Source organism: Schistocerca americana, chromosome 7 (genome assembly GCF_021461395.2).
Source record: "Schistocerca americana isolate TAMUIC-IGC-003095 chromosome 7, iqSchAmer2.1, whole genome shotgun sequence".
NCBI lineage: Eukaryota > Metazoa > Arthropoda > Insecta > Orthoptera > Acrididae > Schistocerca > Schistocerca americana.
In genome coordinates, this window is record NC_060125.1 from 328,026,935 (window position 1) to 328,042,063 (window position 15,129).

Sequence of the window (15,129 nt, forward strand, 5' to 3'; positions counted from 1 at the left end):
AGAAACTTCCTTTTCGTCTGTCATTCACTGCATGTAATGACCACTCGGAGCAGTCCGATAAAAATGTACTTTATGTATTTTATATGTTAACGAGTTGTTTACGTCATACCCCCAAACTAATCGTCGACGACTTGTCATTAAATGTGTAAACTTTTGAAAATGCGGTTAATTTGTGGTTAGTTACAGGTCTCGCAGGAACCTCATTCTGTTCCTGACGTTATATCTTGAGATAACCAATGAATATTTTGCATGACAAGCTGTCACTATAATGTTACGCCGGATATGGATCATTCCCTCCGTATGACACTTCAAGTTCGTCATGCATTTTTCCTGATTCTGTTTACGTCTTTCTATCGATTTTGCGTTGTGGAATATTTTCAAACATTTTCTCCTCTGTGCGTACTACAAAATATCCCTCGCCGTTACCTCCTGTATTCCATGGGTTTCTTGAAACATTGTTCCCGTTAGAATTTTCAGCAAAGATTATACCTGGTTTGCTTAGTGTCATTGTATCCCTAAGATTCACCTTATATACTGTGAACTTACTTCTGGTGTTTATATGTGTAAAATGTATCACAAGATGGTAGAAAAACAAGCGTTCAGTGATGCAGTATATTTAATAATCTTCTATTGTCATGGCACAAGTTGCGATACAGCTTAGGCCTAGCCGTAGTAGACGGCCCTGGCAGCGGGGTAGGCGCTGTAAGCGGCGGCGTAGGCGGCTGGGTACGCAGCGGCGGTGTAGGCGACGGGGGCGGCCGCCACAGCGGGGGCGGAGTAGGCGACGGGGCCGGCGGCCACGTAGCTGGCCGACAGCAGGCCGGGGGCCGGTTTGGGGGCGGGGCTGGCCAGGCAAGCGGCCGTCAGGGCGAGCACGACGAACACCTGCAACGCACACGTCACGTTAGATACCTCTGGTTCTCCACCTTTAGTGACAAAACTTTAGAATGAAAAAGACCTTTCTCCGCTCATTTTTGTTTTTAAAATGAAGAACTCTAATATATATATACCCTTTGTATGCGTTTCATTAAGCCAAGAGCTAATGAGTAAATCAGCTAATTTTTACAGCTTGTAACTTCTATTTTCCAGAATGATGCAGTTCCCAGTGAATCGCCATACCTGCAATAACTTCTGAGAAAAGGAAGCTAGCTATAAGGGGTCGCAGCCTCTTTTCCTCCGCTCATCGCTAGCGTTGCTTCAAAAATGAATGTCTTAGAATCTTAGTGAACGGCGACACTTTCTGCAGGACCATTCAACCATTTTGCAGGACAATATTCGGGCACTTGTGGAGTAGTTGGAGACTGATTTGTTCGATCGATGGGACTGGGAAGAGCTGTACCAGTCACCGCAATTCTCGCGTTTAGGCTCTTGCGATTTCAACGTGATTCCTATGACGAGCAAAGCACATTCGTCGGGCAGTAGACTGCTCTACTCGAAATATCAAGACAACCGTTGAAGCTAAGAATATCTTATGACTTCTACATTGCTGGCAACGGGTTGTATACATTATTGATAACTATTCTGAAGGACAGTTAAACGTTGAAACATGACTCTATTTTCTATGGATTGTAAATACATAGTTGCCATTATTAAAGTTCTAGCCATTGTACGTAAGTACTGTTATTCATTACACCGGTTCCAAGTTTTTTATATCTTAATCAACTTTTGTTACGAGTGAGAAGTAACTACGTGTTAGGATATATGCATTGCTTCTGACATTAATATGGGCTACCAATGCAGCGCATATTGTTTGTGATCCAGCTCTCAGCTTCTCCAAATTAATATACATCATAATGCCGTACATAAATATCACTTTCAATTCAAGTTTTTTCAGTGTCAATAAACATCATCAACAGTCGTATACATTAAGATATTTTATTTTATTCTGAAAGCAACCAGCTTCGGCAATTCATTTTGACATCTTCAGGCCCCCCACTCTTTTATCCAAATAAACAATAGCTTCGTGTTGCATATATAACATCAGAATGCTTTGTGTTTTGAAAAAAATTGTTTGTTTCATAAGTTCTCGATTAGAAACAAAATACATAGGTGTTCAATGTTACATAGCTGTTCAATGATAAAACTTAGCTTCGGTGACACTGTACTCCTAAATTAGCATTTTAACCTTTTTTGACAGTGCTAATACATGTTTGAAACCTAAAACTGCTTTAATGCTACGCTTCAATGAGTCATAGGCGTGAAATCAAACGAAACAGTATTGCGCGTTATTCACGCTGGTGCAGATCTCTAATGTATGACGGTCACCACGAAGCAGATAGTTTTTGAATGCTTCCTTGAACAACAGTAAATGTTTTTCATTCTAAGTGAAGTGGTAAGTCTGACATGCCTCTGTCAAGGAATAAAACACTGGACACATAGGCAAAAGTATTCATATCGATTTGAAATGTGCCGTGTATTGTGTATTGTCATCAGACTCTTACACTTTGGTTCAAATGGTTCAAATGGCTCTGAGCACTATGGCACTCAACTTCTGAGGTCATCAGTCCCCTAGAACTTAGAACTACTTAAACCTAACTAACCTAAGGACATGACACACATTCATGCCCGATGCAGGATTCGAACCTGAAACCGTAGCGGTCGCGCGGTTCCAGACTGTAGCGCCTAGAACCGTTCGGCCACCCCGGCCGGCTCTTACACTCTGAGATCCGTGTTCTCATTCGTTTACTACAAAGCAAACTTCATGGGTCAAATAGTCATTACTGCAAGGTGAGGTCGCAGTTTATATACGAAACACCATCCTTTACATAAACAGGAACATTCCATATTGAAGAAAAGTATGTAGAGTGCTGTGCAGATAAAGCGAATACCTTTTACACGCAGTCGTTAAGTCGAGCTTCACGTATCAAACGCGTAAAAAGCTGTACTCTCCATTTTATTTAAACATTTTCTCTCCAAAGAGAACTTTACGTTTCATGGAGAGAACAATAATGAAGGAATGGCGTCTGTGATCTTCCTCGTGAACTACATATTTTTATTTATTTATTTTACTTTTGGTGCACTTCAACTGGATGCACGATCGGGACACGAGCGTATACTTAAAACTTCCCCTACCACTGTTACTTTCTACACCTGTGAGTTGAAACACGTATTTCAGTCGTTCTATTAGTTTTTCTCTCGAACTGGGCAAACTTTCCTTTCTTTCCAGCCTTTCCTTATTTACATTAGATATTTCGCCTTGCTGTTATCTGCCCGATGTAAGGTATGAGGCCGTAGCGCGATACTTCATATAGAATGTGGAATGCCATTGCTTTCCTCTAAACAAGTGAGCCACCATCTACGCTACCACCGAAGTGAATAAAAAGCACCCCAAAAACAGCCTGCTACATGTCAGGAAAACATTTTTTAAAAAGTCAATACAGCAAGCGAAGTTACATTTGACGCACCCAGTTTGTAAGCCGAAGAGTGTTTTGCACACGACGCGACAGCTCCACTCCTCATCTGCCGAATAGATGAATTCATGCGCTTAAAAGACAGAACTTGCTTTCCATTTGAGCTTACTACTGGGTCTCCCACCGCGTCTAAATTATTTACGCTTGTGACACGAAATTCATGCAATTTGGTTCGGAGGCTGCGTGACAATGGAGGCCTAATTACTTTACTAGGAAATTAGGGATTGTGTTCGAACCTACCCACACGTCATAATATCACAGGTGAAGCTATTCTGCTCAGACATATGTATCGGAAAGTCAATGAAACCCCACTACTAGCTCACAAGAACTGCTGGCAACTTTATTCTACCACGTACAAATTTAGATAGTCTACGCATAATACGCCTTCAATGACTCGACAGAACGGATATTCATTCTCCTACCGTTGAGATACACCGTCAATGAAGGACCAGCCCAGTTCTGTTAACAGAAGCGTTACTCACAGTCTTGAACATGTTGGGGTGGCTGTGTGGCTGCTTGCTGGACACACTGTGGCACAACGAGCACTGTCAGGCCCTTATATACGGTCCGTCGCTGACGACGGGATCCGCCCGTCCGTCGCCAGAGCACGTAGGCGCCGGCACGGAATCCCAAGCGCTGGACAGGAGTTTACCTGCCAGCCTCGCCGCAACACGTTGCGCCAGTCTGTCTCGAAAACGGCTGCCAGTGTGCTCTGCATACCAGAGGCCCGAAATCCTGTGCCTTGCCAGATTTTGAAACATTGTACTGTCTGATACTGCGCAACACATAATACTTCAACACAGTAAATTTCGTTTGCGTTAGATCCACACGTATTTGTAAGAGAGACTGGAAAATGTCGCTTTTATTTATGACCTACTAATCAAACTCCTAGCTTGTTTTATGCAATCGCACGTAAATATAATATATTTTTGTGGAAAGATTATTCAGATTCGCCACAACTAACACATGATCGTGATCAAAATAATAATTTTGAAGCTCAGAAATAATTTCGTTTCGAGGGAATTTTAACCAAAAGGCTATCGTACGATAAGAAATCGACAATGGCATATAAGGTCGTGATAGATGAGTAACTGCTGTTGCAGTATGACTAATCAGAACATGTAGTGAGATAATAGTCCAATTTAAAGACAAACAAATTAACTGTGTTGTACTAGAGTGGTCATATACTGCACCCTCTTCATTATTATAATAACAGTTGGAAGGGAATGAGTTACTGAACAATGTGGGCGAATAGACAGGGCCTGCCTCGTAGACTCGCCGACAGAACTTTAGAATCGGAGCATTTAACTTGGGTATAAGTTGGCATTCGAAACGTCATACGTTCACTATCTGATGGCTAATTTTACAACCAGCCAATTGAAAGCAAGCAATAATGAAGTGTAAATCAATAAATAGTACGGATTGGCGGCATACAAAGGGAAGATATTGGTGCGAAATTCCCAGGACACCGCGTGTGCAAAACAGGGATTAAAATCCTACGGTGAGTGCGAGTGTCGGGTAATGAAAGGGAAGTGCTCAGTGACGACATTTAAGGGTGTAAGAAATCATAATTCCATGGTTATATGACCACATTCCCGCCAGCATTCAAGATTATAACACTTCCTAAACGGCATCAGCCTCTCTTCTCACATATGGTGCAGGTCAAACACCGGTAAACGGAAGATTAGGGATATTAAAGTTTAACGTCCCGTGAACGTTCAGGTCATTACTGACGGAGGACCAGCTCGAAATATTTCAGGCATTGGGAAGGAAATCGGTCATCCGCTTTCAGAGGAACCACCATGGCATTTGCTGGAGCGATTTAGGAAATCGTGGAAAATGTAAATCTAGATTATCGTACGTGGATTTGAACCATCGTCCTCCCGAATGCGAGTTCAGTGTGCTAATCTAGCTCGGTTTCAAACTTTGACATCAAGGTAAACGCTACCACAGGTATACCAACGTTAACTGTAGAATATCTTCAATGTCAGATACTTTTATAATGTAGCATACTGTTTCCTTATATTTTATCAGTTATTTAGCTGGCCGTTGCTGTGAGTACACCGTACAACCATCAAGACAAATATGTAACCTTCAACAATTACACTTTTTAGCTATCAACAATTCAGAATTTGAATAACGTAAAAGTGATACAGTGAGTTGTTAAAACCATATTTATTTAGTATTAATAAAAAAGGCAAAGTTAATTTCTAAACACAGGAGTTATTGACAGTTTTTTCTGTAAAAAAAAAAAATATATACGTACTGGTTTGTGAAGTCACATCTCTTTCAGAAGCAAGTAATTCCATGTTCATCCACTAAAAACGATTTTACTTTCTTAAAGTTATTATGCTGAATATGCTTATTTTATTCAAGTCATGGTCACCATCTACAATTTTTACCAGCAAAATTTCCCTCCATTATCAAACTGATAACTTCTTGATGACTGAGGATGTGTTCTATTGACTGATCCCTTCTTTTAGTCGAGTTGTTCCACAAATTACTTTTATCCTCAATTTGATTCAGCACTTCATTCGTTATTATCCATGTTTCACAAGATAATAGAGCAAACAAATGCGTTCAGCAAACACTTTTTAGCATTTTAAATTTATGTTCCAATTCAGGGTTTCTTTTTTCCAGACACATTTTCTCGCTCTTGCCTTCCTTCAGCTTATACTCTCTCTACTGCGAGTACCATCAGTTATTTTGATGCACAAACGGCAAAACACATCTACTACTTTTGTGTCTCATTTCTTAAAGTAAGCTGGCCGGAGTGACCGAGCGGTTCTAGGCGCTACAGTCTGGAACCGCGCGACCGCTGCGGTCGCAGGTTCTAATCCAGAATCGGGCATGGATGTGTGTGATGTCCTTAGATTAGTTAGGTTTAAGTAGTTCTAAGTTCTAGGGGACTGATAACCTCAGTAGTTAAGTCCCATAGTGCTCAGAGCCATTTTCTTAAAGTAATTTGCTGAGCATTGAATTCGACTACCTTCCATTACCATTGTTTTATTTCTGTTAACTTCAACCTTATAGCCTCTTATGTGCGGACCGTCCACTGCATTCCCCTACTTTTGCAAGTCATTTGCCACCTCTGACAAGTTTATAATGTTACTGACAAACCACAACATCTTTATCTCTTCCTCTTGAGCTTTAAGTCCCTTTATAAATTTTTCTTTGGTTTCCTTCTCCAGTTTCTCCATGTACATACTGAATAACAGCAGACTACAGCGCTTCCTCACTCTCTTCACAACTTCAGTTTTCCTTTAATACCCTTCGAATCCCACAGCAGACTGGTTTCTGCACAAGTTGTGGATAACATTTCGCCTCCGAAATTTCACACCTGATACCCAAAATGTATTTCTTCGAAGTCGGTAATAGTGGAGTTACATATCATCGATTCTACAGCGGCCGTCCCAAGAACAGGAACCTCAAGGTCATCTCACTGTTTTACGCCATTTCCAGTCAGAGATAATTTCAAACATATTAAATATTCAGAAAAAAATATTAGGCCTCTCTAGTTTTAGTGTAAAATATCCTGGAATATTTTCCAAAAGAAAAATCTTGTCTGCTGCTACAAAATAAAAAAAAATTAACGTCACCCGACATTTTGAAGAAAATATTTTGTTTCTTGAATCTGTGAAAAAAAACGCACACACATTGGGACTGAAAAAATATATGAACATTCGCAGAGTCTACAGAAGCTTATGATATATATTTTATTGCGAAAATATAAAAATATTCACAGGTAAAAAATAAAATACCGTAAGAATGTGAAACAGTTCCACACGCGTAATGAAAAATATCATCGCTGAAGAATTTGCGTTCTGTCGGACCTCCTGGAAAATTCCAGCGAAAAAGTTGGTAACAAAATCACAAAATTAATTTTGGTGACATATCAGACATCGTTACTTCAGCCTGTCACGTAAAAACGCTATTTATTTGCGAGAGACTCCCTGCTCATTGTCACCAGACTACTTGTTTGACCTCGGCAGAATTCTATTTCCGACGGCTACCCTTAATACGAGCGAGAATAGTCCCTATCTACCCCAGACTTTTTTTCCGCTCTCAGATCCTTCATCACGATATAAACTGCGCAAAACTACCTTTTGGTATTCTGAGGCCAATATTTCAGTCGAAGTCGTGCAAAATATACTTGTATGTATGGTTTTGTGAACCCCAAGTTTTATTCTACATTCTTGTCCTCAGCACTTTTATAGAGACTATAAATCTACTCTGTAGGAATCAGCATGGATTTTGAAAACGACGATCGTGTGAAACCAAGCTCTCGCTATTTGTCCACGAGACTCAGCTTCCCAGGTATATGCCGTGTTTCTTGGCTTCCGCAAGGCGTTTGATACAGTTCTCCACAGTCGTTTAAAGAGAAAACTAAGTGCATATGGACTATCAGACCAATTGTGTAATTGGATTGAAGAGTTCCTAGATAACAGAACGCAGCATGTCATTCTGATTGGAGAGAAGACATCCGAAGTAAGAGTGATTTCAGGTGTGCCGCAGGGGAGTGTCGTAGTTCCGTTGCTATTCACAATATATATAAATGACCTTGTGGATAACTTCGGAAGTTCACTGAGGCTTTTTGCGGATGATGCTGTAGTATATCGAGAGGTTGTAACAGTTGGAAAATTTTACTGAAATGAAGGAGGATGTGCAACGCATTGACGCATGGTGCAGGGAATGGCAATTGAATCTCAATGTAGACAAGTGTAATGTGCTGCGAATACACAGAAAGAAAGATTCTTTATCATTTAGCTACAATATAGCAGGTCAGCAACAGCAAGCAGTTAATTCCATAAATTATCTGGGAGTATGCATTAGGAGTGATCTAAAATGGAATGATCATACAAAATTAATCGTCGGTAAAGCAGATGCCAGACTGAGATTCATTGGAAGAATCCTAAGCAAATGCAGTCCGAATACAAAGGAAGTATGTTACAGTACACTTGTTCCCCCACTGCTTGAATACTGGTAACCGGTGTGGGATCCGTACCAGATAGGGTTGATAGAAGAGATGGAGAGGATCCAACGGAGAGCAGGGCGAAAGTGTTACGGAAATGATAGATAAACTCCAGAGGAAGACTCTGCAAGAGAGACGCTTAGTAGCTCGATACGGATTTTTGTTGAAGTTTCGAGAACATACCTTCACCGAGGAGTCAAGCAGTATATTGCTCCCTCCTACGTCTATCTCGCGAAGAAACTGTGAGGATAAAATCAGAGGGATTAGAGCCCACACAGAGGCTACCGACAATCCTTCTTTCCACGAACAATACGAGACTGGAATAGAAGTGAGAACCGATAGAGGTACTCAGGGTACCCTCCGGCACACACCGTCAGGAGGCTTGCGGAGTATGGATGCAGATGTAGATAAGAGCATTGAACTCAAAACGTCTTCCTTGCTGCTGCATTGTCTCTGCATTCCATTTAAAATGTTCGTTCATCATTACACTGATCAAAAATCAAGTGTGCGGAGAAGACAACGAACGGAGGTTTCCGAGACAGAATAATTAACTTTTTCATGAAGACCACTCCATAATTTTCTAGCCGTCGGATCCACTCGTCTGGCGTATTATCGAAGTACAGTCCTACGCACTAGGTTATTCTGAAAATCGCCAAATTCCATAGATTTTCATTATCGTGGAGAATCGAAACATGTGCACACATCTAAAGATCCTGCCGATGTCACTGTACTGTTTGTTTAGAATACAGTCGACTCGGAAATAAGACACGGCTTTGTGGTCATTTTATGAACTTGCACAAAGTTCATGTTATTTCTGGCTTCTTGACTGTTGGCTAGATCAGTAAGAAACTTCAGTACGTTAGATACACACCGACCGGAGTACTATGACCGTACCCCTGCATTTCGCTCACTATTAAACACACCTTAGTGCATCCTTCCATGGAAGATTCAAAACAGACGTGAACACACGATAACTCACGGAACACAGAACATTCTGCTGGGGCTGTACTAACACACTGCTAGCAGTGCATAGATGGCAATAGAGGCGGCGAGTGTGACCTTAAGATGTCTCCTTTCGTTAACACCGCTCTTGCGAAGTACAGGCTTTCACAAAAAACATGTAGTATGAAACATACTGAGCCATTCACTCAAGTGACAAAACGTAGTGGAATAGTGATATCCACAGATGTACACAAGGTATAAAAGAATAGTGCATTGGTGGAGCTATAATTTGTGGTGGTGGTGGTTAGTGTTTAACGTCCCGTCGACAACGAGGTCATTAGAGACAGAGCGCAAGCTCGGGTTAGGGAAGGATTGGGAAGGAAATCGGCCGTGCCATTTCAAAGGATCCACTCCGGCATTTGCCTGAAACGATTTAGGGAAATCACGGAAAACCTAAATCAGGATGGCTGGAGACGGGATTCAACCGTCGTCCTCCCGAATGCGAGTCCAGTGTGCTAGCTATAATTTGCACTCGTGTAGAAAGTTTCCTATGTGATTATGGCCGCGGGACAGGAATTAACAGCCTTTGAACTAGGAGTGGTAATTGGAGCTAGACGCAAGGGACATTCCATTGCGGAAATCGTTAGGGAATTCAATATTCCGAGACTCACAGCGCCAAGAGGGCGTCCAGAATACCATATTTCAGGCATTAGATCTCACTACGGATAACGAAGTAGCCAACGGACTTGACTTGAGGATCGAGAGAAGCGGCGTCTACGTACAGTTTTCAGTGCTAATAACCAAGCAACAATGCGTGAAATAACAGCAGAAATCAATGTGGGTCGTACGAAGAATGTATCCGTTAGGAAAGTGCAGCGAAATTTTTGGCTAATTGGCTGTGGCACCAGATGAACGACACGAGTGCCGTTGGTAATAATTTCGTCTGCAGCGCCTTTCCTGGACTCGTGACCATAGCGGTTCGACCTTACACGACTGGAAAACCGTGGCCCCGTCAGATGAGACCTGATTTTAGTTGGTAAGAGCTAATACTAAGGTTCGAGTATGGCGCAGACACCTCGATGTCAACAAAGCACTATGCAAGTTGGCGGTGCACATGGATTGTGCTCGGTCTTCTGGCCCAACTGAACCGATCATTCACTGGAAATGGTTATGTCCAGCTACTTGGAAGCCATTTGCAACCATTCATGGTGCTCATATTCCCATGGCAATGCGTCCTGTCACCAGGCCACAACTCTTTGTGACTGGTATGAAGAACATTCTGGACAGTTGCAGCAAATGATTTGGACATTTCGCAATTACGGACGGCTGTAGAGGCAGTATGACTCAGTATCTCTGCAGGAGACTTCCAATGTCGTCAATGTCACGTCGTGTTGCTGCTCCATATCGGGCAAAAGGAGGATCGACACGATATTATGACGTATCCCATGACTTTAGTCACTTCAGTTTATTTACGTACACCACTCCAACTTTCCTTTTTGAGCGAAATCGCTGTGTCCTTTGGTTAGAATATATGACCGTACTACTGTAAATCTTTTAAGACTAGTAGTTTCCTACTACTGTTTCCTCTCTTTTCTAGATTTCTTTTTTAACAATAAGATTACTAATTTAATTATACAGGTGTATTGCGTCTTCCTTTGGAGGTGATTCCTTTCGGAATATTTCTTTTCTTCGTTGCCATTAACCTGAATACTATCACAAGATCTGAAATTAAGTTTTATGTATTTTGTTGACCAGAGTAGTAAATTGCTTCATTTAGGATATTGCGCCTCCTTTCTTTGATTTCAAGGAGAACTGTGAAACTTTTTGAAACTCTCTTGTGAACAGTGGTGAGGATGTCAATGGCACATAAGGATACTGAATGACAGGTCCAAATATTAGTTTTGGTCCTAAGTTTCTCGGCGATCAGGACGTGGCCGACTTCTTTCAAAGAGCACCAAGGTGCCCACCCGATATCAACGTCTCCATCCAATGGAGGGATCACCACAGCCTCACTTCAAGAGACACTCCCGAATGGCTTGAAATTTAATCCGTGTCACTGACGCAATAACTGGTGGTCAGGATTTTCACGCCACTCTCCTCACCTTTCCTGCCAAAAACTGGCAGTCACAATTAAACCCATCACCAGTATTCGAAAATGCTTACATCCGAGTCGAGCCCCACCGCAAAGACATTATTCAGCGATTTCGCCCAACCGAGGTGGGTTAAGGAGTTCACTGTACCTGATGATATCATTTCGTTATGATGTGTCATCGTACCTGATGACTTCCTATCGTTAATTTGTTTTTCATTAACTTAACTAACAGCATTTATAGATTCACTTCTGTTAGAAAGTTTTTCCTGAAGACTTCCTGATCCAAAACGTACTATCTTCGTGTGGACTAACGTTTCTATCGTATACAGGAGAGTGTGGCAACCTGCGGTGCCTTTAGTTAAAACAGAGGACATTGTGTTACGCCAAAGTTTATTTCGACTCTATCTGTCTAAGGCAACGTCTTGACTGACTCACTCACTGACTCATCATCACCGAGCCCAAACCAGGTGTTGCAGAAGATGTTGATCTTATTCTTTAATTGTTGTTCAAGCAGCGAGTTTTCGAAATTCCAGCCCTAAGGGGATGAGATAAGGGACGATATATTTTTGAAGACATGTCACTATTCAGGCAAATTTTGAAACTAGACCTACCAAAATAGGTATTGGTTTTCTCGGCCAGATATTCCGAAAAAGGTGTTTCAGTAATTCTTTTTAGTTCAGTCCCTATGGAGGTAAAACAGTGGGCGAAATTTTTTTGAAAATAAATTATTATTAAAGAACTGCTAAAATATTTTGAAACTAGAGCTGAGATAATTGATAGTTGACAACTTGGTTAGAAATTAGTAAACAGGTGACAAAGGATGAGGCTTCTAGGCAAATATCACCCTACGAAATTTGTGAACAAGGTAAGAATTCGGTGAAAGACATACGGAAGAGAAGCAGGGGACGCTAAGTTAGGTGTTTATAATGAGCAGCACTGGTGTTAAGGCTCACTACATGGATTAACAAAGTAGGAAGTCTGCTGATTCTTTAAACTTTGAGCAGTTTTTTTTTTTAGTAAAGAGACATATATTTCAAATTATAAGATGCGACTCATATTTATAAAAATATTTCACTAGTCACTTTATCTTCATTTTTTTCTCGTTAGTCATTGATTATTTCAGTTAATGGAAATTCCAATTTAAGAGGCCAGCGGCACTCAAGTACACACATTCCATGACCGCTCTACGTATGTTCTTGACACTAGCAGGGACGATGGTATGACTACTCCACGTGAAACATCTGTTCTCAAACAAGGGACTTAAATTCATTAGTCGTGCTTCCTCAACGATGTCTACTATTACTTGCCAATGCCATGCCAAACCGAAGGTAAATCTTGCTAAAACATCTCGTTCCAGGGCTCGGTAGCAAAAATTCTGATACTGGGTTTGCTATAGTGTTTCTCGCATCCAAATTTCAGGATTGTATCTCCTTCGTCAGCGTACAACACTTCGCTTGAATTATGTTAAAACTAACTCCCCATATTTGAAAAGCATGAGTGTCGCAGTGGGTGAAATGCGCCACCAAACTCTACGCTCACAACCACTTATCGTTCAGTTGCTGGGCCTTGGAAGCAATGTGCATCGTATCAGAGTGAATGTGTGCTTCTGCTGTGAAAACTACGTCATTGTTAGAGTTCGCAGGGCTGCCTTTGACACACAAATTCTCGTCGCTAGTAGCACGCTTCCAAGCAACATGAGAGCATTTCCAATATTATTCCTGGCTTATTGCAAACGTTATTGTTTGGCGTGAGTTGTACACACAATAGCGTTTTCACAGTAGCGATTTGCTCTGCCGCCATAGCAGCAAATGCTTCAGGGCGAGCCAGACGCTCGCCGCTCCAGCAAAAGCTGTCAGGTTCAGTATTTTTATGTATTATTTCTAACTTTCCTGTTAACTGAGTAGTGATATGGTGAGGAAGCCAGGATAAAAACGAGAAAGAAATATGTGAACGAAATAGGAATAAAATTTATATTGCGACATTTGACTACCTTGAGATTCTGCAAGCAGAAGACTTTATTTGTACTGAAATGGAAGAAGATCAACTGCATTCTGAAATTCAGAAGAGAAGGACGCTGATAATCGACAACGAGCAATGTCAGTTATTTCTAAGCATTAATTAGCGCACATACTAATCTAAATAACGCAGGTGTTTCAGCTGCACCTACCTATTTCGTTTTATGCAACCCGCAATATTACATCGAGCGAGGTTGCCATATTCTCTCGCTCGCTCCACGCAAACTTATGTGCTACAGAAGAACAAGACTCTTCTGCAGAAAAATTTAACCTACTTGAATTTGGTGCTGGGATTCAAGAAAATCGTGGTAAAGTCCATACTCTGTTCAGGATAATTAAGCAGTAAATAAATAAATAAATAAGTAAATATAGTCAACAATCAGGCAGAGAATTTTAAATGTCTAAACGCGTCGTCTAATATCAGAGTGAATAAAAGAAAGTTGTTTGGGCTACTTATAAATGAAATATGTTACACTCACATTCGGAACCACCGGTCAGAATTTCTAGTGTGTTGTTCGTGGCGCTCTCTGCTTCCATTTTACAAAAACTTGCGACTAAACAAATTATTTCCCACGTACAATCTTTTCCTTATCTTCATTAACTTGCCCTATTACTCACTTACGAACTGTAACACAGAGGTTTGTGTAAATTTTAACTAACAATTTTGTGAATTTTAACAGTACAAAATAAACAATTACATCGTTGTATTCGTCAACCCTTCTGACTACGAAACTATTGTATTCGTAGGGATTAATTGGTTTTATCACAACGTTTGAAAAAGTCTTTCTTCTTTCAAAACCCACAAGGGTACGTTTATATTAATATTGTTAATGAAAGAGCCTGCTATATTGTTGGCATAATAACCAAATGAATTGAGACAAAAAATGGTCGGATATCGGGAATAGATCGTCCTGCCGGAAATTCTTGTACAGTTGTAGTAGCCAGAGACACAAACAACATCCTGAAAGCCCTGACCGCTGAGAGATGAGTGTGGTGGGTGGAGCTGCGTTTGGAGATCACTTTTGTACGTTTTTCTTGAATAACTCAAAAACAGCGGCCTGCAGTGAGGATGTATACCAGTACAAAATTTAACTAAATAAAATTTCATGCAAAATGGGCATGTTTATTTTGGTTGCAAGAGTAGTAGTTTTCACATAGCGAGCGGGAGAATATGTAAACCTCGCATGTTGTTCTTGAAGGACAGATACCACATTGCGGGTTGCATAAAGCGAGATCGGTAGGAACAGGTAAATCACCTCGTATCTCTCTCTCTCTCTCTCTCTCTCTCTCTGTTTGTGAGTGTGTGCGAGTGTGTGTGTGTGTGTGTGTGTGTGTGTGTGTGTGTGTGTAGTGTCTCTTGTTAATCACAACGCAGGAGAACGCTAAGGGTTAACTGTACGAAATTATGGAGGGATATCAGAGATTTGGGACTGGCATGAATCAAAGGACTTCCAAACATAATTTTTGGAGGAACTAATGTCGGAGGGCTGCAGGAAAAGTTTCATTATTTGACTGTTTAACGCAGTTACATACATTGCGTAGGTGAATAAAATTAGGATGCTGAGAAGTGACTAGTACATGAGTCTATGCTGTTTGTAGAAACATTATTTAATTAGCTGTTCGAAAGAAAGGCACCAACTTGGAATCAGTAAGATATAAAAGTGCAAGAAAGTCAGTACTAAATTGTTACCAACATTT

At 41.0% G+C, this 15,129-nt stretch overlaps 1 protein-coding gene across 1 annotated transcript; it reads right to left on the reverse strand.

Annotated features, from left to right (window-relative positions):
- Positions 1-598: 598 nt before the first annotated feature.
- Positions 599-3,929, reverse strand: LOC124622664 (cuticle protein 16.5-like). The gene is made up of 2 exons (XM_047148459.1): positions 3,893-3,929; positions 599-885 (listed from the first exon to the last, which is right to left on the reverse strand). The coding sequence occupies exons 1-2, from the start codon at positions 3,902-3,904 to the stop codon at positions 664-666; spliced, it is 234 nt and encodes a 77-aa protein (XP_047004415.1). The 5' UTR covers positions 3,905-3,929; the 3' UTR covers positions 599-663.
- Positions 3,930-15,129: the final 11,200 nt, after the last annotated feature.